This window comes from Coregonus lavaretus (assembly GCF_964263955.1).
Source record: "Coregonus lavaretus genome assembly, chromosome: 30".
NCBI classification, from domain to species: Eukaryota; Metazoa; Chordata; class Actinopteri; order Salmoniformes; family Salmonidae; genus Coregonus; species Coregonus lavaretus.
This window is the reverse complement of record NC_140017.1, coordinates 19,977,312-20,002,075: the sequence shown is the minus strand read 5'-3', so window position 1 is coordinate 20,002,075 and position 24,764 is coordinate 19,977,312. Positions and strand designations below refer to the sequence as shown.

General features: G+C 44.2%; 1 protein-coding gene across 1 annotated transcript in view; it reads left to right on the top strand.

Annotated features, from left to right (window-relative positions):
- The window catches only part of LOC311106151 (neurobeachin-like), a gene marked incomplete at both ends in the record, with an annotated part of 290,049 nt that overhangs the window by 103,365 nt on the left and 161,920 nt on the right, over positions 1-24,764 (top strand). Inside the window, 17 exons of the mRNA XM_084148480.1 lie at positions 519-611; positions 816-924; positions 1,262-1,343; positions 1,436-1,559; positions 2,035-2,227; positions 2,614-2,967; positions 3,196-3,504; positions 3,579-4,016; positions 4,240-4,457; positions 4,894-5,047; positions 13,349-13,529; positions 14,336-14,445; positions 14,724-14,789; positions 14,879-15,047; positions 19,651-19,763; positions 19,908-20,239; positions 24,048-24,199. Coding sequence (XP_084004606.1) covers positions 519-611; positions 816-924; positions 1,262-1,343; positions 1,436-1,559; positions 2,035-2,227; positions 2,614-2,967; positions 3,196-3,504; positions 3,579-4,016; positions 4,240-4,457; positions 4,894-5,047; positions 13,349-13,529; positions 14,336-14,445; positions 14,724-14,789; positions 14,879-15,047; positions 19,651-19,763; positions 19,908-20,239; positions 24,048-24,199 — 3,197 coding nt within the window. The remainder of the gene's footprint in view (positions 1-518; positions 612-815; positions 925-1,261; positions 1,344-1,435; positions 1,560-2,034; positions 2,228-2,613; positions 2,968-3,195; positions 3,505-3,578; positions 4,017-4,239; positions 4,458-4,893; positions 5,048-13,348; positions 13,530-14,335; positions 14,446-14,723; positions 14,790-14,878; positions 15,048-19,650; positions 19,764-19,907; positions 20,240-24,047; positions 24,200-24,764) is intronic.

Genomic DNA, 24,764 nt, shown 5'->3' with positions numbered 1-24,764 from the left:
ACACACACACACACACACACGGCACAGCTCTTGCTGTTGATGCACAAAATGCATGTAATAACATCACATCTCTAACACTGGAGCTAGTGTTGTGAATCTACATGATACCTGTTGAATAATTCACATATTCTGTAAGAAGAAATTGTATGATATTAACATATTCGTTTTATATTAGATATGGATGATCAAACGTACTGTATGCGCTGTGTGTTCTATGAAATATAAATGTATATCAGCCACTGACTCCTGCAGAGTTCTCAGAATCTTCACTGCAGGAAATGGAATGGCTCTGTTTTGATCAGGAGACAAATTTAGTCGTCACACCGACACACAGACTCTCAACACAGACAGGGAGGTCTTTCCCTGCACACCCGACTAGTTCAGTCTGGTTTCATTGTCTGCATCCCAGCACTCTATTCCCTTTACAGTGCACTACTTATGACCAGAGCCCATAGGGGACACAATCATTAACTGGGCCATGTTTAAATGTGATTCATATGTATCCTGTCCTCTTCCAGGGTGATGTACAAGCTGCTGGCCTCTAAGACTGAAAGCATCAGAGTCCAGTCCCTCAAAGTCCTGGGATATTTCCTCAAACACCTGGGACACAAGTACGTTATTATCCCTCCCTCCCTCCCTCAGTGTAAGACTGTCCCAAAGAGAGGTCTGGATTTATGAAAGACATTCTCTTCTTCTCTCCACCCCTCTTCTCTTCTTCTCTCCTCTTCTTCTCTTAAAATAAGTATTGTCTGAAGTGTAGAAATGTCATCCAGAGACTTCTAACAGGGGTACTGTGTGTGTGTGTCTGTCCACAGAAGGAAGGTTGAGATCATGCACACACACAGTCTCTTCACTCTCCTGGGGGAGAGGCTGATGCTTCATACTAATACTGTGTCAGTGACCATCTACAACACGCTGTACGAGGTACATTCTTCTCTGTAACTTCTCTATAACTACACACATACACACACACACACTTCTTCTTCAGGGATCCCTCGTAGTCGAGTATGATTTCCCTCCAGGTGTCATGGCTCCGGGTTGTGGTGTGGGTCTGGCTGGCCATGGAAACAGAGATGGCTGAACAGGCCAATCCGTGACCTGCAGATCTTGTGGCAGTGGGGTCAGGGATGGTTATAACCTCGTGCTAATAACCTCATATAACCTCATGATATCCACTCCACTGTCTTGTTAGAAGCAGAGACTACCGTAGTGCATCCCAAATGACACCCTATTCCCTGATTGTCTGTGTTCTTCCCATCAGATCCTGACGGAGCAGTTATGTACCCAGGTCGTCCACAAACCCCACCCTGAACCAGACTCTACAATCAAGATACAGAACCCCAGTAAGTCTGCCTGCTGTCTTACTGAATGTTATTGTAGTCAAGTCAAACTTTATTTAAAGTGCAGACTTAGCAAAGTCGTGTGTGTGTTCCAGTGATCCTTAAGGTAGTAGCGACCCTGTTGAAGAGCTCGTCCCCTAGCGTTGAGCTGATGGAAGTTCGACGTCTCTTCCTCTCAGACATGATCAAACTGTTCAGCAACAGCCGGGAAAACCGACGGTGAGGACATGCACACACACACACAGTCATTCTCTAATTTACAGCTGTGTAATGACTCTTCCCAGCAGTGACAGCACAGTTAGCATCCTGTTGTCAGTATATTCAGGCGTCAATCATAAATCATTCAAGCGATATTGATGGTACATCTGATGACTATTATGACCAATCTATTATTGTCTAACTACTGACTATATAACAAAGCATCAGATCATTTAACTAATTAACATAATACTAGGTAATCATCATTAATTGTGACTGTTTCACTGATAGAGTGGCTGGTGATCAAGTCACATTAGAACCGAGTAATGATCAGAGGGTGTACTTGAGAATATGATGTTGGCCTACAGACCTACTTTAACTTAGACTACTGACTATGTAGCGATGGTCTCTCCTGGTGTTTGCTCTAGTAGTGAGAACCTTATTGATAATAGTTGTAATAGTATATATTATTCACTGTATACTGTATGTGTTCTAGGTGTCTGTTGCAGTGTTCAGTATGGCAGGACTGGATGTTCAGTCTGGGGTATATCAACCCTAAAAACCCAGAGGAACAGAAGATGATGGAGATGGTCTATAACATCTTCAGGATCCTGCTCTACCATGCCATCAAGTATGAGTGGGGAGGTTGGAGGGTCTGGGTGGATACACTCTCCATTGCTCACTCCAAGGTAATCATCAGTGGCTAATTGCGTCCCAAATGGCACCCTATTCCCTATATAGTGCACTACTTTTGACCAGGGTCCTAGTGCACTATGTAGGTAATAGGGCACCATTTGGGACGTAGATCATCAGCGGTGCCACCAGGCAGCGCTACAATAAAATAGGGAAAACACTGCCCTCTGCTGTTGAGGGACACTGCACCAACAACACCTTGCATGACGAGTAGTTATGCATGATAGACTACAGATTATTAGTTATTGATCATGTCTCTCCCTCTATATGGTAACCTATACGAGGCACATATGGAGTACCTGGCTAAGATGAGCTTGATTATTAGTTATAGATTATTAATTGTAGAGGATTGATTATTGATAATGTCTGTCCTATGCTGTAGGTAACGTACGAGGCCCATAAGGAGTACCTGGCTAAGATGTATGAGGACTACCAGCGTCAAGAGGAGGAGAACATTAAGAAGGGGAGGAAGGGTCTGGTCAGCACCATCTCAGGCCTGCAGGACCTCCAGGCCGGGGGCATCCAGGGAAACATGGAGATCAGAGAGGTAGACGACCACTCCCAGACACAGACCCCGGAGAGCGAGGCCGACTACCCCGAGACCCCCGGCCACCCCAGGAATATACTGTCAGATGGGAAGACAGGGGAGGAGGGGGGGCTCGGGGGGACAGAGAGGACGGGGTCAGGGGTCAGAGTGGAGGTTCATGACCTGCTGGTGGACATCAAGGCTGAGAAGGTATGGTATGGTGTCTCCAACTGTTTTCATAGTTTTTACAACTGATTAATTTAGCAGATACTCTTATCCAGAGCAACTTCCAGTCAGTGCATTCAACTAAGTTTAGTTGGAAAAAAACACCACATATCACAGTTCTTGCAAGTAGACTCTTAAAATCAATCAGTCATTCAGTCAGTTATACAATCAATCAATCAATCAGCTAATCAATCAATCCCTCCCTCTCCCCAGGTGGAAGCAACGGAGGTGAAGCTGGATGACCTGGACCTGTCTCCAGAGACGCTGGGCGTGACAGTGGGTGTGGCTGGGGGTGTTGTCTCTGAGGACAGGGGCGGGGCGTTGGTCCAGGTGGACTCCCTATTGGACAACGTGTACTGTGCTGCTGTAGAGAAGCTGAGCAGCAGCGCCGCCAGCGGAGTAAAGGTCCCCAACGCAACCGTCGGCGTAGCCCACGACAACCACAACACCGGTCCCCTCATCACCCTTGCTGACGACGACAAGGACAGTCTCCCTAGCAACAGCAGCTTCCTGTTTGGCCAGGTTAGTTCATCTTTCTTTTCTTCTGCTTGTGTTTTCTTATGTGCAAGTTAACTAAACTGAACTGAACACAACAGGAGGAGCCCCTGGTCCTGCCAAGTCCTGGTTCTAACCCCGACCCCGAGCCCCCAGTCCCCCCGGGCCAAAGCCATGACCTGGGCATGCTGGCTCACATGACGGGCAGCTCTGATCTGGGGATTGTCGGCATGGTCGGCACGGTCAGTCCTGGTGGTCCGATCAGCAGCATCCTGGAGGAGGAGCGGTTCAAGCTCCAGACCACCCTGGGTGACGTCACCTCAATGCCCAGGGAAGAGGCCTGCTCTAAGGGGTCAGAGTTCACAGATGCGGGGGCTGGAGCTAGTGCTGGAGGGTCTGGGGTGTCGGAGGGTGGCGAGCCCTCGGCTGGTGGGAAAGGTAGTGGGGCGGATGCAGTCAGCAACACCTCAGACACAGAGAGGTCAGACGACGGAAAGGACAAGGAGGTTAAGAAGATACAGACCACTACTACTACACAGGTTAGTCAAGTTACAAAAAAAAACTCCCTCCCTCTTGTCCTCTCTTCCTCCTGTCTCCCACTTCCCAGGAGGGGGAGGAGGAGAGGGAGGACTAAAGGACTATTAATAGTGTCTCTTCTCTCCTGTTATGTAATAATTCCTGTTTAATGTATGCACTCTGCTTTATACACTTTATTACAGTATTGTGTGTTTGTGTGTGTCTGTGTGTGTGTGTGTGTGTCAGTCCCTCCATGGTCGTACGGCAGCCCAGTTAGAGCGTGACCTGCGTGTGGACCTGGGCTTCAGAGGGATGCCCATGACCGAGGAGCAGCGTCGCCAGTTCAGCCCTGGCCCTCGCACCACCATGTTCCGCATCCCAGAGTTCAAATGGTCGCCCATGCACCAGCGCCTCCTCACCGACCTGCTGTTTGCCCTGGAGACAGACGTCCACGTCTGGAGGAGGTGAGGGGACAGAGACACTGAGGACATATCCCTAATCACACCCTAGTCCCTATGTAGTGCACTACTTTGTATCAAAGCCCATTGCTTCTCTGTAGTGCACTATTTTTGACCACTTAGGGCTACCACGTAGGACATGCAGTAGAATATTACGTTTTGGTCATTTAGCAGACACTCCTATCCACAGTGACTTACAGTCAGTGCTTTCAACTAAGTTAGGTAAGACAACCACATATCACAGTCATTGACAGTAAAACAAGAGTTACAGTATATCCTGCAGCCAGTGTTTCTAACTAGCCTTACTGTGGATGATTATTCACCACGGATCCCTGACCTGACCTAAGACCTGACCTATGCTTAACATTGTGTGAAATGCTACTGCATCCTGATCAAATTATCTTTAATCCAGTTCTCTCCCTCTCTCTCTGCCTCCCTGCAGCCATTCATCCAAATCCGTCATGGACTTTGTCAACAGCAATGAGAACATCATATTTGTCCACAACACCATCCACCTCCTCTCTCAGATGGTAGACAACATCATCATTGCCTGTGGAGGGATCCTTCCTCTGCTCTCCGCTGCCACCTCTCCTTCTGTAAGTCATTCATTCAGTCTTTCTATTACCTCTCCTTCTGTAAGTCATTCAGTCTTTCTACTACCTCTCCTTCTGTAAGTCATTCAGTCAGTCTTTCTACTACCTCTCCTTCTGTAAGTCATTCAGTCAGTCTTTCTACTACCTCTCCTTCTGTAAGTCATTCAGTCAGTCTTTCTACTACCTGTCCTTCTGTAAGTCATTCAGTCAGCCTTTCTACTACCTCTCCTTCTGTAAGTCATTCAGTCAGTATTTCTATTACCTCTCCTTCTGTAAGTTATTCAGTCTTTCTACTACCTCTCCTTCTGTATGTCATTAAATCAGTCTTTCTATTACCTTTCCTTCTGTAAGTCATTCAGTCGGTCTTTCTACTACCTCTCCTTCTGTAAGTCATTCAGTCAGTCTTTCTATTACCTCTCCTTCTGTATGTCATTCAGTCTTTCTACTACCTCTCCTTATGTAAGTCATTCAGTCAGTCTTTCTACTACCTGTCCTTCTGTAAGTCATTCAGTCAGCCTTTCTACTACCTCTCCTTCTGTAAGTCATTCAGTCAGTCTTTCTATTACCTCTCCTTCTGTAAGTCATTCAGTCATTCTACTACCTCTCCTTCTGTATGTCATTCAGTCAGTCTTTCTACTACCTCTCCTTCTGTAAGTCATTCAGTCAGTCTTTCTATTACCTCTCCTTCTGTATGTCATTCAGTCTTTCTGCTACCTCTCCTTCTGTATGTCATTCAGTCAGTCTTTCTATTACCTCTCCTTCTCTAAGTCATTCAGTCATTCTACTACCTCTCCTTCTGTATGTCATTCAGTCAGTCTTTCTATTACCTCTCCTTCTGTATGTCATTCAGTCTTTCTACTACCTCTCCTTCTGTAAGTCATTCAGTCAATATTTCTACTACCTCTCCTTCGGTATGTCATTCAGTCAGTCTTTCTATTACCTCTCCTTCTGTATGTTATTCACTCTTTCTACTACCTCTCCTTATGTAAGTCATTCAGTCAGTCTTTTTCTACTACCTCTCCTTCTGTATGTCATTCAGTCAGTCTTTCTACTACCTCTCCTTCTGTAAGTCATTCAGTCTTTCTACTACCTGTCCTTCTGTATGTCATTCAGTCAGTCTTTCTATTACCTCTCCTTCTGTATGTCATTCAGTCTTTCTACTACCTCTCCTTCTGTATGTCATTCAGTCTTTCTTTCTATTACCTCTCCTTCTGTATGTCATTCAGTCTTTCTTTCTATTACCTCTCCTTCTGTAAGTCATTCAGTCAGTCTTTCTATTACCTCTCCTTCTGTATGTCATTCAGTCTTTCTGCTACCTCTCCTGTATGTCATTCAGTCAGTCTTTCTATTACCTCTCCTTCTCTAAGTCATTCAGTCATTCTACTACCTCTCCTTCTGTATGTCATTCAGTCAGTCTTTCTATTACCTCTCCTTCTGTAAGTCATTCAGTCTTTCTACTACCTCTCCTTCTGTATGTCATTCAGTCAGTCTTTCTATTACCTCTCCTTCTGTATGTCATTCAGTCTTTCTACTACCTCTCCTTCTGTATGTCATTCAGTCAGTCTTTCTACTACCTCTCCTTCTGTAAGTCATTCAGTCAGTATTTCTACTACCTCTCCTTCGGTATGTCATTCAGTCAGTCTTTCTATTACCTCTCCTTCTGTAAGTCATTCAGTCTTTCTACTACCTCTTCTTCTGTAAGTCATTCAGTCAGTCTTTTTTCTAATACCTCTCCTTCTGTAAGTCATTCAGTCAATCTTTCTACTACCTCTCCTTCGGTATATCATTCAGTCAGTCTTTCTATTACCTCTACTTCTGTATGTCATTCAGTCTTTCTACTACCTCTCCTGCTGTATGTCATTGTCTTTCTACTATCTCTACTTCTGTATGTCATTCAGTCTTTCTACTACCTCTCCTTCTGTATGTCATTGTCTTTCTACTACCTCTCCTTCTGTATGTCATTCAGTCAGTCTTTCTACGACCTCTCTTTCTGTATATCATTCAGTCTTTCTTTTACCTCTCCTTCTGTAAGTCATTCAGTCGTTCTACTACCTCTCCTTCTGTATGTCATTCAGTCAGTTTTTCTATTACCTCTCCTTCCGTATGTCATTCAGTCCTTCTTTCTACTACCTCTCCTTCTGTATGTCATTCAATCTGTCTTTTTACTACCTCTCCTTCTGTATGTCATTCAGTCAGTCTTTCTATTAGCTCTCCTTCTGTAAGTCATTCAGTCATTCTACTACCTCTCCTTCTGTAAGTAATTCAGTCAGTCTTTCTACTACCTCTCCTTCTGTATGTCATTTTGACAGTCTTTCTATTACATCTCCTTCTGTATGTCATTCAGTCAGTCTTTCTATTAGCTCTCCTTCTGTAAGTCATTCAGTCTTTCTACTACCTCTCCTTCTGTAAGTCATTCAGTCAGTCTTTCTATTACCTCTCCTTCTGTATGTCATTCAGTCTTTCTACTACCTCTCCTTCGGTATGTCATTCAGTCAGTCTTTCTATTACCTCTCCTTCTGTATGTTATTCACTCTTTCTACTACCTCTCCTTATGTAAGTCATTCAGTCAGTCTTTTTCTACTACCTCTCCTTCTGTATGTCATTCAGTCAGTCTTTCTACTACCTCTCCTTCTGTAAGTCATTCAGTCTTTCTACTACCTGTCCTTCTGTATGTCATTCAGTCAATATTTCTACTACCTCTCCTTCTGTATGTCATTCAGTCAGTCTTTCTATTAGCTCTCCTTCTGTAAGTCATTCAGTCTTTCTACTACCTCTCCTTCTGTAAGTCATTCAGTCAGTCTTTCTATTACCTCTCCTTCTGTATGTCATTCAGTCTTTCTACTACCTCTCCTTCTGTATGTCATTCAGTCAGTCTTTCTATTAACTCTCCTTCTGTGTGTTATTCAGTCTTTCTACTACCTCTCCTTATGTAAGTAATTCAGTCAATATTTCTACTACCTCTCCTTCGGTATGTCATTCAGTCAGTCTTTCTATTACCTCTCCTTCTGTATGTTATTCACTCTTTCTACTACCTCTCCTTATGTAAGTCATTCAGTCAGTCTTTTTCTACTACCTCTCCTTCTGTATGTCATTCAGTCAGTCTTTCTACTACCTCTCCTTCTGTAAGTTATTCAGTATTTCTACTACCTCTCCTTATGTAAGTCATTCAGTCAATATTTCTACTACCTCTCCTTCGGTATGTCATTCAGTCAGTCTTTCTATTACCTCTCCTTCTGTATGTTATTCACTCTTTCTACTACCTCTCCTTATGTAAGTCATTCAGTCAGTCTTTTTCTACTACCTCTCCTTCTGTATGTCATTCAGTCAGTCTTTCTATTAGCTCTCCTTCTGTAAGTCATTCAGTCATTCTACTACCTCTCCTTCTGTAAGTAATTCAGTCAGTCTTTCTACTACCTCTCCTTCTGTATGTCATTTTGACAGTCTTTCTATTACATCTCCTTCTGTATGTCATTCAGTCAGTCTTTCTATTAGCTCTCCTTCTGTATGTCATTCAGTCTTTCTACTACCTCTCCTTCTGTATGTCATTCAGTCTTTCTTTCTATTACCTCTCCTTCTGTATGTCATTCAGTCTTTCTTTCTATTACCTCTCCTTCTGTAAGTCATTCAGTCAGTCTTTCTATTACCTCTCCTTCTGTATGTCATTCAGTCTTTCTGCTACCTCTCCTGTATGTCATTCAGTCAGTCTTTCTATTACCTCTCCTTCTCTAAGTCATTCAGTCATTCTACTACCTCTCCTTCTGTATGTCATTCAGTCAGTCTTTCTATTACCTCTCCTTCTGTAAGTCATTCAGTCTTTCTACTACCTCTCCTTTTGTATGTCATTCAGTCAGTCTTTCTATTACCTCTCCTTCTGTATGTCATTCAGTCTTTCTACTACCTCTCCTTCTGTATGTCATTCAGTCAGTCTTTCTACTACCTCTCCTTCTGTAAGTCATTCAGTCAGTATTTCTACTACCTCTCCTTCGGTATGTCATTCAGTCAGTCTTTCTATTACCTCTCCTTCTGTAAGTCATTCAGTCTTTCTACTACCTCTTCTTCTGTAAGTCATTCAGTCAGTCTTTTTCTAATACCTCTCCTTCTGTAAGTCATTCAGTCAATCTTTCTACTACCTCTCCTTCGGTATGTCATTCAGTCAGTCTTTCTATTACCTCTACTTCTGTATGTCATTCAGTCTTTCTACTACCTCTCCTGTTGTATGTCATTGTCTTTCTACTATCTCTACTTCTGTATGTCATTCAGTCTTTCTACTACCTCTCCTTCTGTATGTCATTGTCTTTCTACTACCTCTCCTTCTGTATGTCATTCAGTCAGTCTTTCTACGACCTCTCTTTCTGTATATCATTCAGTCTTTCTTTTACCTCTCCTTCTGTAAGTCATTCAGTCGTTCTACTACCTCTCCTTCTGTATGTCATTCAGTCAGTTTTTCTATTACCTCTCCTTCCGTATGTCATTCAGTCCTTCTTTCTACTACCTCTCCTTCTGTATGTCATTCAATCAGTCTTTCTACTACCTCTCCTTCTGTATGTCATTCAGTCAGTCTTTCTATTAGCTCTCCTTCTGTAAGTCATTCAGTCATTCTACTACCTCTCCTTCTGTAAGTAATTCAGTCAGTCTTTCTACTACCTCTCCTTCTGTATGTCATTTTGACAGTCTTTCTATTACATCTCCTTCTGTATGTCATTCAGTCAGTCTTTCTATTAGCTCTCCTTCTGTAAGTCATTCAGTCTTTCTACTACCTCTCCTTCTGTAAGTCATTCAGTCAGTCTTTCTATTACCTCTCCTTCTGTATGTCATTCAGTCTTTATACTACCTCTCCTTCTGTATGTCATTCAGTCAGTCTTTCTATTAACTCTCCTTCTGTGTGTTATTCAGTCTTTCTACTACCTCTCCTTCTGTATGTCATGCAATCAGTCTTTCTATTACCTTTCCTTCTGTTAGTCATTCAGTCGGTCTTTCTACTACCTCTCCTTCTGTAAGTCATTCAGTCTTTCTATTACCTCTCCTTCTGTAAGTCATTCAGTCTTTCTACTACCTCTCCTTATATAAGTCATTTAGTCAATCTTTCTACTACCTCTCCTTCTGTATGTCATTCAGTCTTTCTACTACCTCTCCTTCTGTATGTCATTCAGTCAGTCTTTCTATTAACTCTCCTTCTGTGTGTTATTCATTTTTTCTACTACCGCTCCTTCTGTATGTCATTCAATCAGTCTTTCTATTACCTTTCCTTCTGTTAGTCATCAGTTGGTATTTCTACTACCTCTCCTTCTGTAAGTCATTTAGTCAGTCTTTCTCCTACCTCTCCTTCTGTACGTCATTCAGTCAATCTTTCTATTACCTCTCCTTCTGTAAGTCATTCAGTCTTTCTACTACCTCTCCTTCTGTAAGTCATTCAGTCTTTCTCCTACCTCTCTTTCTGTATGTCATTCAGTCAGTCTTTCTATTACCTCTTCTTCTGTAAGTCATTCAGTCAATCTTTCTACTACCTCTCCTTCTGTATGTCATTCAGTCAATCTTTCTACTACCTCTCCTTCTGTATGTCATTCAGTCAATCTTTCTACTACCTCTCCTTCTGTATGTCATTCAGTCAGTCTTTCTACTACCTCTTCTTCTGTATGTCATTAAGTCAGTCTTTCTACTACCTATCCTTCTATAAGTCATTCAGTCTTTCTACTACTTATCCTTCTGTATGTCATTCAGTCAGTCTTTCTACTACCTCTCCTTCTGTAAGTCATTCATTCAATCTTTCTACTACCTCTCCTGTATGTCATTCAGTCTTTTTACTACCTCTCCTTCTGTATGTCATTAAGTCCTTCTTTCTACTACCTCTCCTTCTGTATGTCATTTTGACAGTCTTTCTATTACATCTCCTTCTGTATGTCATTCAGTCAGTCTTTCTATTAGCTCTCCTTCTGTAAGTCATTCAGTCTTTCTACTACCTCTCCTTCTGTAAGTCATTCAGTCATTCTACTACCTCTCCTTCTGTATGTCATTCAGTCTTTCTACTACCTCTCCTTCTGTATGTCATTCAGTCAGTCTTTCTATTAACTCTCCTTCTGTGTGTTATTCAGTCTTTCTACTACCTCTCCTTCTGTATGTCATTCAGTCAGTCTTTCTATTACCTCTCCTTCTGTATGTCATTCAGTCTTTCTACTACCTCTCCTTCTGTATGTCATTCAGTCAGTCTTTCTATTAACTCTCCTTCTGTGTGTTATTCAGTCTTTCTACTACCTCTCCTTCTGTATGTCATTCAGTCAGTCTTTCTATTAACTCTCCTTCTGTGTGTTATTCAGTCTTTCTACTACCTCTCCTTCTGTATGTCATTCAATCAGTCTTTCTATTACCTTTCCTTCTGTTAGTCATTCAGTCGGTCTTTCTATTACCTCTCCTTCTGTAAGTCATTCAGTCTTTCTACTACCTCTCCTTATATAAGTCATTTAGTCAATCTTTCTACTACCTCTCCTTCTGTATGTCATTCAGTCAATATTTCTATTACCTCTCCTTCTGTATGTCATTCAGTCTTTCTACTACCGCTCCTTCTGTATGTCATTCAATCAGTCTTTCTATTACCTTTCCTTCTGTTAGTCATTCAGTTGGTATTTCTACTACCTCTCCTTCTGTAAGTCATTTAGTCAGTCTTTCTCCTGCCTCTCCTTCTGTACGTCATTCAGTCAATCTTTCTATTACCTCTCCTTCTGTAAGTCATTCAGTCTTTCTACTACCTCTCTTTCTGTATGTCATTCAGTCAGTCTTTCTATTACCTCTTCTTCTGTAAGTCATTCAGTCAGTCTTTTTCTACTACCTCTCCTTCTGTAAGTCATTCAGTCAATCTTTCTACTACCTCTCCTTCTGTATTTCATTCAGTCAGTCTTTCTACTACCTCTTCTTCTGTATGTCATTAAGTCAGTCTTTCTACTACCTATCCTTCTATAAGTCATTCAGTCTTTCTACTACTTATCCTTCTGTATGTCATTCAGTCAGTCTTTCTACTACCTCTCCTTCTGTAAGTCATTCATTCAATCTTTCTACTACCTCTCCTTCTGTATGTCATTCAGTCTTTCTACTACCTCTCCTTCTGTATGTCATTAAGTCCTTCTTTCTACTACCTCTCCTTCTGTAATTCATTCAGTCAGCCTCTCTGCCTCCTCTCCTTCTGTCAGTTAGTCAGTCTCTGTGGTGACACACCACCATCTAGTGGTGGCTGGATAGAGCTGCATGTTTAATTCTTAATTAATGATCAACCTCTAGAAAATAGGACTTGTTGATTGTCTTTATCGATTGTAGCCGTTTTCATTTGCTCAGCTTCCTTCTGCTATATATTTAGCTAATGAGGATTTTACTTTGTCAGTTTAAGTTGGTGATTGTTTTCTCTGTGTGTTTTGTTTATGTGTGTTAAGGATTATATGTGATTTTACTGCTGATTGTATCTGTTGATTTGAATCGTCTGTTGTTGTTGTTTTTCTGTATGTTTGTGTGCATGGCCAGAGTACCAAGGTTAGTGCATATGCTGAAGTTTTTTTTCCCTTTCTTAACGTTTATTCTCTCAGATACAATGGAACCATTTCCATTTCAGTTTCTTGAGTGTATATGACTGTCCCCTCTACACCCCACCTCCTCCTCCCCTCCCCCTCCCCTCTTCACCCCACCTCCTCCTCCCCCTCCCCCTCCCCTCTTCACCCCACCTCCTCCTCCCCCTCCCCTCTTCACCCCACCTCCTCCTCCCCCTCCCCTGTCCCCTCTTCAACCCACCTCCCCCTCCCGTCCCCTGTCCCCTCTTCACCCCACCTCCCCCTCCCGTCCCCTGTCCCCTCTTCACCCCACCTCCCCCTCCCGTCCCCTGTCCCCTCTTCACCCCACCTCCCCCTCCCGTCCCCTGTCCCCTCTTCACCCCACCTCCTCCTCCCCCTCCCCTGTCCCCTCTTCACCCCACCTCCCCCTCCCGTCCCCTGTCCCCTCTTCACCCCACCTCCCCCTCCCGTCCCCTGTCCCCTCTTCACCCCACCTCCCCCTCCCCCGTCCCCTGTCCCCTCTTCACCCCACCTCCTCCTCCTCTGTCCCCTCTTCACCCTTCTCCTCCTCCCCCTCCCCTGTCCCCTCTTCACCCTTCTCCTCCTCCCCCTCCCCTGTCCCCTGTTCCTTCTTCACCCGCCTCCCCCTCCCCTGTCCCCCCTTCACCCTCCTCCCCCTCCTCTGTCCCCCTTCACCCTTCACCCTCCTCCCCCTTCCCTGTCCCCTCTTCACCCTCCTCCCCCTCCCCTGTCCCCTGACCCCCTGTGTTGTGAGCAGGCTGAGTTGGAGAACATCGAGGCGGCCCAGGGCATGTCTTCAGAGACGGCTGTGTCCTTCCTGTCCCGTCTCATGGCCATGGTGGACGTTCTGGTGTTCGCAAGCTCACTCAACTTCTCTGAGATAGAGGCAGAGAAGAACATGTCCTCTGGAGGCCTGATGAGACAGTGTCTACGACTGGGTAAGAGTGTGTGTATGTGTGCGTGCGTGCGCGTGTGTGTGTGTGTGCACGCGCTTGTCACAGACATTAACTGTCATATTAGATGATGAATGAGATCAGGAAATGGCATGGCAAAATCATTTCACAATAATTTCAGTAATTCTAGGAATCCATGAAATCCCTTGATGTGGTTAACCTAGCTAATTAATTTTCTAAATGCACTGCTATTAGATAGTAAAATCATGATTTTGATAAATTATGTGTGTCTGCTGCAGTGGTTGGTACTTCAGTCAGGTAGCTTGTCTGTGTAAAGGCCAGACTTTTGAAGCTAGCTCTGAAGTAACTCAGAACAAGTCCACACACATAAACACACACACACACACACACACACACACACACACACACACACACACACACACACACACACACACACACACACACACACACACACACACACACACACACACACACACACACACACAGCATATGTTTTGCTATCCTTGTGGGGACCTAACATTTATTTCCATTCAAAATCCTATTTTCCCTAAACCTTAACCCTAACCCTATCCTTAACCCCTAACCCTAAGTCCTAAACTTAACCCCTAAGCCTAAAATAGCCTTTGTCCTCATGGGGACCTGGGAAATGTCCCCACGAGGGAGAATTTTACACACACACACTCTCTCATCATCATCTGTAGTGTGAAATTTGTCTGGCTGTTGATTTCACCATGACTCTGGCCTGGCAGCTTGGAACTAACAGTGATCATATCATTAATGAGTTTCAAGATGCAGCTTCTGATACCCTGTCTGTCTGTCTGTCCTGCCAGTGTGTTGTGTAGCAGTGAGGAACTGTCTGGATGTTAGACAGAGACAGAGGGACAGAGGGACCAACAGTAAGAGCCAGGACAACATGTATGGTACAGCATCTGCCAACAAGGTATGTCCTCACCTAACCTCATCATTTAAAAATACATATCAAGTTGGTAATAATGGTACTGTGGATGGGTGGCTGATACACCGGAAATATAGGAACTATAAGTGGGGGGTGTGTGGGAGTTCATTAAGTGTGACACGCAATGTAATATGGATGCTACGCTAATGGCTATGTAAAAATATTGTTACACGGCCACTAAGATGTCAGACTCCCTTAGTCTCCTCACTTTAGATCTCCTACACCCCAAAACATTTTCAGTAGCATTTCTCCCATCCATCCAGGACCCTGACAGACTTCTACAGGACGTCGACATCAACCGTCTGAGAGCTGTCGTGTTCCGGGATGTGGTGAGTATGACTGTGTGTGTGTGTGCTGGTGCATGTGTAACATGTTTGTGTGAGTGTGTTTGTGTAACATGTATATGTGTCCCCTCCAGGATGACAGTAAGCAGGCCCAGTTCCTGGCCCTAGCGGTGGTATACTTCATCTCTGTCCTCATGGTGTCAAAGTACCGGGACATCCTGGAACCCCAGAGAGAGACCAACAGGATGATCAGCCAATCAGCATGCAGCATTCGCCACGAGATCAACTCACCTACCAGCACAGGTGCTTACTTCTGATATCCAACTTCCTCCCCTACTCTCTCCCCTACCCCGCCTCTAACCCCTCCCATAACCCATCCTCTCAGCGGGATGGGAAGGTGGGAGCGGGGTGGGGTGGGTGTATGAAAGTTGTACAGGCAGCCCTGGTCTCTGTGGTATGAACAGTAACATCCCATTGAACACACACTGGGAGAGATCGACAGAGATATAGAGAGATAGAGAGAAACAGAGAGAAACAAGAGAAACAGAGGGATGCTGAGAGAAACAGAGGGAAACAAGAGAAACAGAGGGATGCTGAGAGAAACAGAGAGAAACAAGAGAAACAGAGGGATGCTGAGAGAAACAGAGAGAAACAGAGGGATGCTGAGAGAAACAGAGGGATGCTGAGAGAAACAGAGAGAAACAGGGGGAAACAGAGGGATGCTGAGAGAAACAGAGAGAAACAGAGGGATACAGAGAGAAACAGAGGGATACTGAGAGAAACAGAGAGAAACAGAGGGATGCTGAGAGAAACAGAGAGAAACAAGAGAAACAGAGGGATGCTGAGAGAAACAGAGAGAAACAGAGGGATGCTGAGAGAAACAGAGGGATGCTGAGAGAAACAGAGAGAAACAGAGGGATACTGAGATAAACAGAGAGAAACAGGGGGAAACAGAGGGATGCTGAGAGAAACAGGGAGAAACAGAAGGATACAGAGACAAACAGAGGGATACTGAGAGAAACAGAGAGAAACAGAGAGAAACAGAGGGATGCTGAGAAAAACAGAGAGAAACAGAGAAAGAGAGAGAAACAGAGGAATGCTGAGAGAAACAGAGAGAAACCGAGAGAAAGAGAGAGAAACAGAGGAATGCTGAGAGAAACAGAGAGAGAGAGAGAGAAACAGAGAGAAACAGAGGGATGCTGAGAAAAACAGAGAGAGAGAGAGAGAAACAGAGAGAAAGAGAGAGAAACAGAGGAATGCTGAGAGAAACAGAGAGAACCAGAGAGAAACAGAGGGATGCTGAGAGAAACAGAGAGAAACAGAGGGATACTGAGAGAAACAGAGAGAAACAGAGGGATGCTGAGAGAAATAGAGAGAAACAGAGGGATACTGAGAGAAACAGGGAGAAACAGAGGGATGCTGAGAGAAACAGAGAGAAACAGAGGGATACTGAGAGAAACAGAGGGATGCTGAGAGAAAAAGAGAGAAACGGAGAGAAACAGAGGGATACTGAGAGAAACAGAGAGAAACAGAGGGATACTGAGAGAAACAGAGGGATACTGAGAGAAACAGAGAGAAACAGAGGGATACTGAGAGAAACAGAGAGAAACAGAGGGATACTGAGAGAAACAGGGGGATGCTGAGAGAAAAAGAGAGAAACGGAGAGAAACAGAGGGATACTGAGAGAAACAGAGAGAAACAGAGGGATACTGAGAGAAACAGAGAGAAACAGAGGGATACTGAGAGAAACAGAGATAAACAGAGGGATACTGAGAGAAACAGAGAGAAACAGAGGGATACTGAGAGAAACAGAGGGATACTGAGAGAAACAGAGAGAAACAGAGAGAAACAGAGGAATGCTGAGAGAAACAGAGGGATACTGAGTGAAACAGAGAGAAACAGAGGGATGCTGAGAGAAACAGAGAGAAACAGAGGGATACTGAGAGAAACAGAGAGAAACAGAGGGATACTGAGAGAAACAGAGAGAAACAAGGGATACTTAGAGAAACAGAGAGAAACAAAGGGATGCTGAGAGAAACAGAGGGATGCTGAGAGAAACAGAGGGATACTGAGAGAAACGGAGAGAAACAGAGGGATACTGAGAGAAACAGAGAGAGAAACAGAGGAATGCTGAGAGAAACAGAGAGAAACAGTGAGAAATAGAGGGATACTGAGAGAAACAGTGAGAACCAGAGGGATACTGAGAGAAACAGAGGGATACTGAGAGAAACAGAGAGAAACAGAGAGATGCTGAGGGTTTGTGGCGTTGTGAGGCTAGTTTTATTTCCAGACGTCTGTTGTTGTGCATTAGCTAGTCAATCAGCCAGGAGGATAGGATCAGAGAGGCTGCTGGGAAGGACACTTCGCCACCCTCATAAATAATATCACCAGGAAGAGAGTTTCTAGCCAACAGGCACGTGGCAGATGTCTGTCTGTCTGGGATGGAAGTCTGAAGAGGATGAACGAGGAAGTTGAATGGGGAGAGAATGGGCTTGTTTGTCAAATCAAATCAAATCAATCAAATCAAATGTTATTTGTCACATACACGTGTTTAGCAGATGTTATTGCGGGTGTAGCGAAATGCTTGTGCTTCTAGCTCCGACAGTGCAGTAATATCTAAAAAGTAATATCTAACTATTTCATAAAATATACCCAATACACACAAATCTAAGTAAGGAATGGAATTTAAGAATATATACATATATGGACAAGCAATGACAGAGTGGCATGGACTAAGATACAGTAGAATATTATAGAATACAGTGTATACAGTGGGGGAAAAAAGTATTTAGTCAGCCACCAATTGTGCAAGTTCTCCCACTTAAAAAGATGAGAGAGGCCTGTAATTGTCATCATAGGTACACGTCAACTATGACAGAAAACGGTGGGAAAAAAATCCAGAAAATCACATTGTAGGATTTTTAATGAATTTATTTGCAAATTATGGTGGAAAATAAGTATTTGGTCAATAACAAAAGTTTCTCAATACTTTCTTATATAGCCTTTGTTGGCAATGACACAGGTCAAACGTTTTCTGTAAGTCTTCACAAGGTTTTCACACACTGTTGCTGGTATTTTGGCCCATTCCTCCATGCAGATCTCCTCTAGAGCAGTGATGTTTTGGGGCTGTCGCTGGGCAACACGGACTTTCAACTCCCTCCAAAGATGTTCTATGGGGTTGAGATCTGGAGACTGGCTAGGCCACTCCAGGACCTTGAAATGCTTCTTACGAAGCCACTCCTTCGTTGCCCTGGCGGTGTGTTTGGGATCATTGTCATGCTGAAAGACCCAGCCACGTTTCATCTTCAATGCCCTTGCTGATGGAAGGAGGTTTTCACTCAAAATCTCACGATACATGGCCCCATTCCTTCTTTCCTTTACACGGATCAGTCGTCCTGGTCCCTTTGCAGAAAAACAGCCCCAAAGCATGATGTTTCCACCCCCATGCTTCACAGTAGGTATGGTGTTCTTTGGATGCAACTCAGCATTCTTTGTCCTCCAAACACGACGAGTTGAGTTTTTACCAAAAAGTTATATTTTGGTTTCATCTGACCATATGACATTCTCCCAATCCTCTTCTGGATCATCCAAATGCACTCTAGCAAACTTCAGACGGGCCTGGACATGTACTGGCTTAAGCAGGGGGACACGTCTGGCACTGCAGGATTTGAGTACCTGGCGGCGTAGTGTGTTACTGATGGTAGGCTTTGTTACTTTGGTCCCAGCTCTCTGCAGGTCATTCACTAGGTCCCCCCGTGTGGTTCTGGGATTTTTGCTCACCGTTCTTGTGATCATTTTGACCCCACGGGGTGAGATCTTGCGTGGAGCCCCAGATCGAGGGAGATTATCAGTGGTCTTGTATGTCTTCCATTTCCTAATAATTGCTCCCACAGTTGATTTCTTCAAACCAAGCTGCTTACCTATTGCAGATTCAGTCATCCCAGCCTGGTGCAGGTCTACAATTTTGTTTCTGGTGTCCTTTGACAGCTCTTTGGTCTTGGCCATAGTGGAGTTTGGAGTGTGACTGTTTGAGGTTGTGGACAGGTGTCTTTTATACTGATAACAAGTTCAAACAGGTGCCATTAATACAGGTAACGAGTGGAGGACAGAGGAGCCTCTTAAAGAAGAAGTTACAGGTCTGTGAGAGCCAGAAATCTTGCTTGTTTGTAGGTGACCAAATACTTATTTTCCACCATAATTTGCAAATAAATTCATTAAAAATCCTACAATGTGATTTTCTCGAAAAAAAAATCTCAATTTGTCTGTCATAGTGTACCTATGATGAAAATTACAGGCCTCTCTCATCTTTTTAAGTGGGAGAACTTGCACAATTGGTGGCTGACTAAATACTTTTTTTCCCCACTGTACATATGAGATGAGTAATGCAAGATATGTAAACATTATTAAAGTGACTAGTGTTCCATTTCTTAAAGTGGCCAGTGATTTCAATAGGCAGCAGCAGCCTCTAATGTGCTAGTGATGGCTATTTAGCAGTCTGATGGCCTTGAGATAGAAGCTGTTTTTCATTCTCTCGGTCCCAGCTTTGATGCACCTGTACTGACCTCGCCTTCTGGATGATAGCGGGGTGAACAGGCAGTGGCTCGGGTGGTTGATGTCCTTGATGATCTTTTTGGCCTTCCTGTAGGTGTCCTGGGTAGTTTGCCCCCGGTAATGCGTTCGGCAGACCGGGGGTCATATCATTAATTGCATTGCAGTCAGCAACTCCCGACTGGCTGATCTACGAATCACCTTGCATCTTAAATGACTACTCATTATTATTTGTAGATCAGTCACAATTAACCCACAATGCATAACATATTTGATGCTCTGGAACGCGGCCAATGTGTGTGAACCCACCCAGTGTCCTTGTGTCCTGACTGTGTATGTGTGTGTGTGTGTGTTCCAGAGACCCCCCTGGCGTACCCTGACCACAGTAAGGAGCCCCCCACCCCTGTAGAGGAGCTCCACATACAGAGAGGCTCTCTGCCGCACACTGACTCTGGCATTGGAGAGGAACAGGTTGCTCATCTAGATACTAGACTGTGTTCTCTTTTTTCACTCTATTGGATTGGATTGTGTTGTATTATAATTTGTGTTCGTGCATAAACCCAGGAAGAGTACAGGTACAAGAGTACATAACTAAACTAACCCCCCCTCTCCCAGGTGACCAGTGTGTTAAACGGGGCAGACCTGGACCCTTCAGGACCCGGGCGAGCTGACGTCATGTCTTCCCTGCTCGGCAGCCTCTCCTCTGGGGGGAAGCATAGCCAAGAGTCCCTCTTGGAGCCGCCTGGCCTGGAGGTCCTAAGGACTGCCTCATCCATCTCCTCCATCAGCCAATCAAACATCAACGTCCGAGAGATCCTGAAGAGCCTAGTGACTGGGCCTGTAGAGGGTGGGGAGCCTGGACCAGAGCCCCTCCCCTACCCCGATCCTGCCGTACAGAGAGAGACCTATCACCCCATGCTGCCCATGCAGTTCCACTCCTTTGACAGGTACACACACACACACACACACACACACACACAGACAACCATGCATTTCCAGTCTTTGTACTGGAGGCCACTCTGTTATGCATGTCTTATACATGTTTGACAACTTGAGCTCTACAGGAACCTGTTGTGTTAGGGGTGACAGATAGCCTAGCGGTAGAGCGTTGGGCCAATAACGGAAAGGTCGCTGGTTCGAATACCCAAGCAAGGTGAAAAATCTATCGATGTGCCCTTGAGCAAGCCACTTAACATTTACATTTTAGTCATTTAGCAGCTGCTCTTATCCAGAGCGATTTACAGGAGCAATTAGGGTTTAGTGCCTTGCTCAAAGGCACAACTACAGATTTTCACCTAGCCGGTTAGAGGATTCGAACCAGCGACCTTTCGGTTACTTGCCCGAATTTACTCCAGGGGGCGCGGTACTGCTATGGCTGACCCTATAAAACAACACATTTCACTGCACCTATCCGGTGTATGTGATAATAAAAATAATAAGCAGTTAATGTGTTGATGACCAGTATATATTCTTCAAGACAGAACTATAATGTGTGTTGTTAGTCAAGCAGGCTCAGCATGCCACAGTTTATCCACTAGGTTTAGTTGTCAGGAGCAACATTCATGGTTTTACAGTAGCAAGCTAAACATCACTCACATGTTAGACCTCTGGTACTGTTAGCTAAGCCCCTATGGGGAGGAGTGTGGGAGTGTGTGTGTTTGGAAAGGTATTGTGTGTGATGTGTGTATACATTCCTGCAGTAGATAAGAACACAGTAATCTGTGTGCTGTCCCTGTGGTAACCTGCTGCTGACAGGAGGTCAGGGTTCACATCCCACAATCCTTATCTTTCTGTCTGGTGAACGTTCTGAACGTTGAAGATAATTGAAGTAGATTCAGGACCAACAAACCCCTGAACCATGTCAAGATAGGAAGACTGTCGGTGTGGTTGTCGGATGGGCCTGTTTGATGTGTGTGTGTGTGTGTGTCACTTGTGATGAAGGTAAAAATTAAGGATGGGAGAGATAAGGAGATAGAGGAGGGAGGAAAGGTAGAGAGGGAGGAGAGATGGAGGAGGAGATGAAGGATCAGATGAAGGTGTGCAGTGGTCCCCTGGGCCCTGATGACTGATTAAACAGAAGCGGCTTCCCATCTTACCCCTCCCTCCCTCCTCCCTCCCTCCTCCCTCCCTCCTCCCTCCCCACACCCAAGCCTGTCTCCTCACCCCTCACAGCCCTAATATGCCCTGGCAGGCTGAAATGAGTTGCCAGACCTTTCTGTATTATTTTTGAAATGCTTTCACACACAGTGTACAGGTCCCACATACGACTCCTTCATGCTTTAAAGTCATCCTGCCTCAATTTGTTGTGTCTAATTATTCACCTGCCAGCAGAATGAGCTTCTAGGCTGACTAGGCCTCAGGATGGCTGGGCTGTCAGGCCTAAGGCTGATAGGGATTGACAACATCAAAACAGAGCACAAAGAAAAGGCTCAGAGTGTTGAGAGGAGCGATGGGTATGGCTGAGTCCCCTGGCCTCTCTGGTTGATAGTCTCTCTGAGGTGGAGTTTTCAATTAGAGACTTCAATACCCAGGACTGGATGGCCAGATGGGACCACTGCACGACTGATCTGAATACACCTTTAAATCTCCTTCTTCCCTCCCTCTTTCTTTCTCACTTTCCTTCCCTCCCTTCCTCCCTTCCTCCCTCCCTCCCTCCTTTTTCTTTCTTTCTTTCTTTCTTTCTTTCTTTCTTTCTTTCTTTCTTTCTTTCTTTCTTTCTTTCTTTCTTTCTTTCTTTCTTTCTTTCTTTCTTTCTTTCTTTCTTTCTTTCTCTCTCTCTCTCTCTCTCTCTCTCTCTCTCTCCTCCCTCCCTCCCTCCCTCTCTCTCTCTCCTCTCTCTCTCTCTCTCTCTCTCTCTCTCTCTCTCTCTCTCTCTCTCTCTCTCTCTCTCTCTCTCTGTAGTACAGCTCTCTGACAGTAACAGTAACACAGGGGGATGTTGTCTAGCGCTGTGTGTGTGATTACATTTTATAATGAAGAACTGATTTAATCTGTTTGATTTTAATTGAATTGACTATGTTAGGAAGTTTAATATTTTTAATCTATTTCCATCTATATGATTGAGGATGTGTGTGTGTGTATAAATGCGCGTGCATGTGTTCTTACAGGATGTGTTTTGTGGTTCTGTTTCCTCTACAGTCATATCCTCCTGTTCATTAATATTCCTCACTAGATTAATCCTCACTTTATTCACAGCAGCCCCTATTAAACACACCCCTATTAATAAATTATGCTTTAGATAATCTTTGCATCATTCATGAGCAAGCAGATAATCAATTATTCATATAAAAGGTTCATATTTGATCAACATCTAGTATCAGACCGTAACCATGACACACAGGGATAGCTGCACACATCCTTATCTTAGCTTTTCCCCTTTTTATTTTAAAAAGGGACAAATGTTGGGAATTAGTGCTAATCTGAAGTGTGATGGAACAATGCATGTGATTGTTCATTCAACCTGTCAGTGTTTTTATTGTTCGTGTTCCTACTCCAATTAATGATTAGATAAATAACTAAATATGAACCAGGAATACTTTTAGAAAATATATTAACTATATAGCTGGTTTTCTCAGTGAGGCAAGGCCAAAAAATTGTCAAAGACTCCAGTCACCCTAGTCATAGACTGTTCTCCCTACTACTGCAGGGCAAGCGGTACCGGAGCGCCAAGTCTAGGACCAAAAGGATCCTTAACAGCTTCTACCCCCTTCTACCCCCCCCCCCCCACACATTTGTTTTTACACTGCTGCTACTCGCTGTCTATTATCTATGTATAGTCACTTTACCCCTACCTACATGTACAAATTACCTCGACTAACCTGTACCCCTGCACATTGACTCGATACCGGTACCCCCTGTATATAGCCTCGTTATTGTTATTTTATTGTGTTACTTTTTTTTTTTTTTTTTACTTTAGTTTATTTGGTAAATATTTTCTTAACTCTTTCTTGAACTGCATTGTTGGTTAAGGGCTTGTAAGTAAGCATTCACGGTAAGGTCTACACCTGTTGTTTTCGGCGCATGTGGCAAATAAAGTTTGATTTGATTTGATGTGCTGCTGTCAATGAGATCTCTAGTCTAGACCAAAGCAGCAGTACACAGATGTATTGAATAAATTATGCTTTCACCATCAGTACTCTTCACAGCAGATGCATATCTCAGATATTGTAATATGCAGCATAATGACATGGCCCTGTGTGTGTGTGTGTGTGTGTGTGTGTGTGTGTGTGTGTGTGTGTGTGTGTGTGTGTGTGTGTGTTCGCGTGTGTGTGTGTGTGTCATGCTGTTCATCAGAAGTAAATAAATAACTGCAGTATATCCCAGTGGTCTGAATGTATGCTTTGTGCTCTCTAAGTGGACCATGGGAAGGTCACAAGTTTAGTCGGCTAAAGACCCTGGCTCCGTCCCAAATGGCACCCTATTCCCTAGATAGTGCACTACTTTTGTCCAGGGCTCTTGTCAAAAGTAGTGCACTATATAGGGAATAGAGTGCCATTTGGGATGCGCACCCTGCTGGCAGCATTTACTGCCTTCCTTCCTCGTGATGTGTTCTAGTGTCTATAAATCTAAAGGGGTAACCAGAAGTGTCTTCACACATAGAACAGTCTTTCTATTTCCATGTACTGTATTTAATGTTTCTCTTAATAACTTAATGGGAGCATTACTGATGCTTGGTTCGGTCATTAGCTACACTTAGCTGCTGTGTGTGTGTGTGTGTGTGTGTGTGTGTGTGTGTCTCTCTCTCTCTCTCTATAGGAGTGTGGTGGTCCCAGTGAAGAAGCCTCCACCAGGCAGTCTGGCTGTGAACACGGTTGGACACGCATCCTCCAGCAGCCTGGCAACAGGCTCCACCCCCAACATCTTTGCTGCATCCTCCAACACCACCAAGAGCATGATCAACACCACCGGTAGGCCTACACCCATGGGCCCTGGTCAAATGTAGGGAATAGGGTGCAATTTGGGACTAATGCTTCTAGTGTATCCCACATCAACCCCTATGCCCTAGCCCCTAACACCTAGCCACTTGTGTATACTTGAAAGGAGTGGGTAGGTATGAGTAATATTAGTGACAATTCCACCTAACCTACAGTAGCTGAGTAATGGGGAGCTATTACTACCATACCAATATTATTGCTTACACCTATCTGATCCTGTCTTGTCTATATGAGGTGCCTAGGGGCTAGTGAGTAAAGGGTAGGGGCTAGGGGTAGGGGCTAGGGGATAGGGGGTAGGGGTAAAGGGATAGCGGTTGATTTAAGATTCAGCCTGACATACAAGCCCTCTGAAGGATGGTACACAGGGTCTCAGACCCAAGAGGTTACTAATAATACTCTACTAATGTGTTTGGCCGGTAATGTGGTTTATTTCCAGGGAACTGTTGCTCGTTGGAGTTCGTTAGTATTTAATTTGAGTAATTACTGCAGATCTTAATAACCCAGTGGGTCTGGAATGTGTCCTTTGAAGCCGGTCCAG